At 48.7% G+C, this 3,780-nt stretch overlaps 1 protein-coding gene across 1 annotated transcript; it reads right to left on the reverse strand.

Moving 5' to 3' along the window:
- Nucleotides 550-1,206, reverse strand: LOC110437561 (uncharacterized mitochondrial protein AtMg00810-like). Its single transcript, XM_021466034.1, has 2 exons — nt 922-1,206; nt 550-630 (listed from the first exon to the last, which is right to left on the reverse strand). The coding sequence occupies exons 1-2, from the start codon at nt 1,204-1,206 to the stop codon at nt 550-552; spliced, it is 366 nt and encodes a 121-aa protein (XP_021321709.1).

Below are 3,780 nucleotides of genomic sequence, written 5' to 3' on the forward strand. Positions count from 1 at the left end.
TCGAGCATTTATTTCACAGGGAATAACAGGGATAGGATAATGTTTTTGGCTATTCTCTCCTGGATAGGAGTAGAATAATTTTGGGTGAATCTGGAGATGGAAATGAGTGGATGTATGTGGATGCGTACTTCCGGAGTAGAAGCAGCATGTATGAGTGAACGTGCAAATGAACCTTGATTTTAACCGCATGACAAGCTCCTAAGGGTCTACATAGCTTGACCACACTCAATGCTCATAAGGAGTAAAAAGTAAATGTATGGTTCATAGTCTAATAAGCATGTATATATGGCTGTGGTAGGATTTTAAACTCTCATCATACAGGAACTCATCATGCAGTATAGGTCAAGTTATGCTTATTTCTCCATGTTAACTTCTAATTCTCATTAATTAGGCTACCCTAGAAGGGTAGCAATATAGTCACATACATGGGCCTCATGGGCCTACATACTCATACTCCAACACCCCCCGCAGTCTGAACTACCGGTGCAACGGAGTTTGCATACTGGACAAAAAAGAAGCACAACACACGAGCCTCCCCCATAGACGCAACTAGCCACTAGTGATGTTGAGGCTGTAGCGGAACTCGGTGACGGTTGAGGACGGGAGACCCTTGGTGAAGATGTCGGTGAACTGGGAGGTCATCGGGACGTGTAGGACACAAACATCACCGATGGCGACCCGATCCCGGACGAAGTTGCGTCTCCCACAAGTAATTCACTATCTAAACACTAATGTAGTCTTGATGCTGGCTTGATTGTGTATATTATATAGTATATATAGAGGTATATATATAGGCATATATGCCTTGAAATAGCTGGACATCCAGGTGGACGACCAGGGTCGACTAGGGCGATTAATCGCTCTGGTCGACGATTGATCTCGATTAATCGCTTGGTCGATCCTAGAGCGACCAGCTTCGACCAGTCGACCTGAAATCATTGCGCGGTACTCCGCCTCGGCACTGGAGCGGGAGATGATCGGCTGGTACTTAGACGACCAGGACACTAGGTTGCCGCCTAGGAAGCCGGCGTAGCAGGAGGTGGAGCGGCGAGTGTCCAGACACCCGGCCCAGTCGGCATCAGTGTAGATGACGAGCTCGATGGAGGACGACCGTCGGTGAAGGAGGAGACCGAAGTTGAAGGTGTCGCGGAGGTAGCGAAGGATCCGCTTGAGAGCGGTGAGGTGTGGCTCCCGGGGATCATGCATATGGAGACATATCTGCTGAACTGCATAGGTGATGTTCGGCTAGGTGAAGGTGAGGTACTGAAGTGCACTGGCAAGACACCAATATGCAGTGGGATCGGTCATTGGGGTACCCTCAGCCTCTGATAGCTTGCCATGTGTGTCAACCGGAGTGGAGCAGGGCTTGCAGTCAGTCATCCCAGCTCGCTCTAGGATATCAAGAGTGCACTGTTGCTGGTGAAGGAGTAACCCGGCAGGATGGGGCTCAACAGTGACCCTAAGGAAGTGGTGGAGCAGACCTAGATCCTTCATAGCAAACTCCTGCTGAAGGGAGGCTATGATCCAGCGAAGGAGGGAGTCACTAGAGGCTGTGAGAACAATGTCATCAACATAGAGTAGCAGGTACGCAGTCTCAACGCCATGGTGATAGACTAACAGAGAAGTGTCTGACTTGGCCTCCACAAACCCCAGGGTCAGTAGGAAAGTAGCAAACCGATGGTTCCATGCCCAGGGGGCCTCCTTGAGGCTGTAGAGAGACTTGTTGAGCCGACACACCATGTTGGGACGAGAAGAGTCAACAAACCCTGCCGGCTGGCTGCAGTAGATTGTCTCAGTGAGAACGCCATGCAGGAAGGCATTCTTGACGTCCAGTTGATGCACGGGCCACCCGCGAGTGAGAGCCAGCGAGAGGACCGCGCAGACGGTAGCTGGCTTCATCACTGGACCGAAAGTGTTGTCGTAGTCGACACCGGGGCACTGAGTGAAGCCTCAGAGAACCCAACGAGCCTTGTACCGCTCGAGAGTGCCGTCAGCCCAGCGCTTTTCAGTCCAGGTCCACTTGCTGGTGACGATATTGGAGCCCGGTGAAAGAGGCACCAGATCCCATGTCTGGTTGGCGAGGAGCGCCCCGTACTCCTCTTGCATCGCGCGGCGCCAATATGGGTCTAGCAAGGCCTCGCGAACGGAAGAGGGTACCGGAGAGACCTGCGAGTCCCCGGTCATCTCCACAAGAGCCCGAGGCTGTAGGGTACCAGCCGCGTGTCGCGTCACCATTGGGTGAACATGACACGGGTGTCGGTGAAGGAGCGGTTGGAGGTACACCGGCGTCGTGACACGGGCAGCCGTGGGCCTCGGCGGCGGTGTCGGTGTCGCTGGCAGGGAAGAAGCCATCGGTGGCGTAGGTGACCCCGGCGAAGAAGGGGCCACCTGTGGTGACGGAGGCGGCGACGCCGGCCGGGCACGTCCCTGGTAGACGAGGGCTGGCTAGACAAAGCGTGCCGGTGGGGCTGGAGTCGATGGTCTGGGACCTGTGTCGTGGGCACGTCGCACCGGTTGGGCGAAGCGTGCCGGTGGGGCCGGGATCAGAGTCGCCGACCCAGGACCCGTGTCGTACGCAGGGGCCGGTCCGGAAGGTGACCCTATGAGGCTCGGGCAGGGTACATGCCCCGGGGTGTCATGGGCGACCGGCGAGTGTTGGGTATTCTTAACATCATTACCAAAAGTAGACTTAGTTTTCTATTTCTGATAACGGTGCCAAAAATGCCAAACCTGTCCCTCATACCACTTAAGCCAAGTTGTCATCCCGAGCATGACATGAGAGACGCGGTATTGAAATATGCAATTGCTCTTCTAAATAAATAATAAAGCGCACAGATTAATACCGATGTAGCATTTTAACCGGAAAGTATTCCAGGTATCGTTATTTATATTTTTACCACTGGGAAGGGATTAGCAGCCATCAATATTGATTATAGAATAGAATATGAGATTGAGTATCTATCATTGCATGTATAATTTATAACATTTATCTAACTCTTTCATACAGGGATAAGTGTCACATAAAAGATATATGAAGTAATGAATAGTAACAAAGATAATTAATCTCATCAGCATAACTTAGCCACATAATAAATATGATAAGCACCTCAATTAGATACTCTAGAAAGTCATTACATGGTATTAGAACGAACTACAAGAATATTCCCTAAGTGATTCTTAACTATATAGTCTAGCATATCATAGTTAGTGTAAGCATACATAGCAATCATTGCAAGACAAGACTACGCCCATGCATAGTGATATTAGCAAGGTAAATGAGAAACATAGCAATCACTCCCCTGTAATAATGTTGCTCTGCCAGTCCAATACACGAGAGGGGGACTATATAAGAATCAATGAAGCTGTCACTATCACGAACTACCCCACGATCTGGCATATTGGGTATAATCGCAGATAAATACGGTATAAGCACCACGCCTACACAATATCTATCATTTACCCATGGATCCGATGGATAAACGCTATATGATCCTAAACATGTATATAGATTCAATCTAACTAAGCCAAGTACATAACTATGATAAACTAAGAACAATATAATCTTGAATATAAGAAAGTAGAGCAAAGTCATAAGCAATATATTGAAGTAGAACAAAGTCATAATCATAATATTGAAGAACAAAGATGATTAGAAGAACAATTTGAAGAACAATTAGAAGAACAATTAGAGAATTACCAAGAATCCTCTTGACAGATCCGGAAACCAATCGAAGATTGACTCCTTCTAGTTCTAATCCTATGTAGCTATGCTAATCTAGA

The sequence above is a fragment of the Sorghum bicolor genome, chromosome 8, assembly GCF_000003195.3.
Source record: "Sorghum bicolor cultivar BTx623 chromosome 8, Sorghum_bicolor_NCBIv3, whole genome shotgun sequence".
Lineage (NCBI taxonomy): Eukaryota > Viridiplantae > Streptophyta > Magnoliopsida > Poales > Poaceae > Sorghum > Sorghum bicolor.

Excerpts from the sequence above, each read along its gene's own strand:
- LOC110437561 (XM_021466034.1), bottom strand. The coding sequence starts at position 1,206 with ATGCATGATCCCCGGGAGCCACACCTCACCGCTCTCAAGCGGATCCTT. Across the intron at positions 631-921 it reads CAATGATTTCAGGTCGACTG|TTCACCGACATCTTCACCAA; the intron begins GTCGAAGCTGGT and ends ATGACCTCCCAG.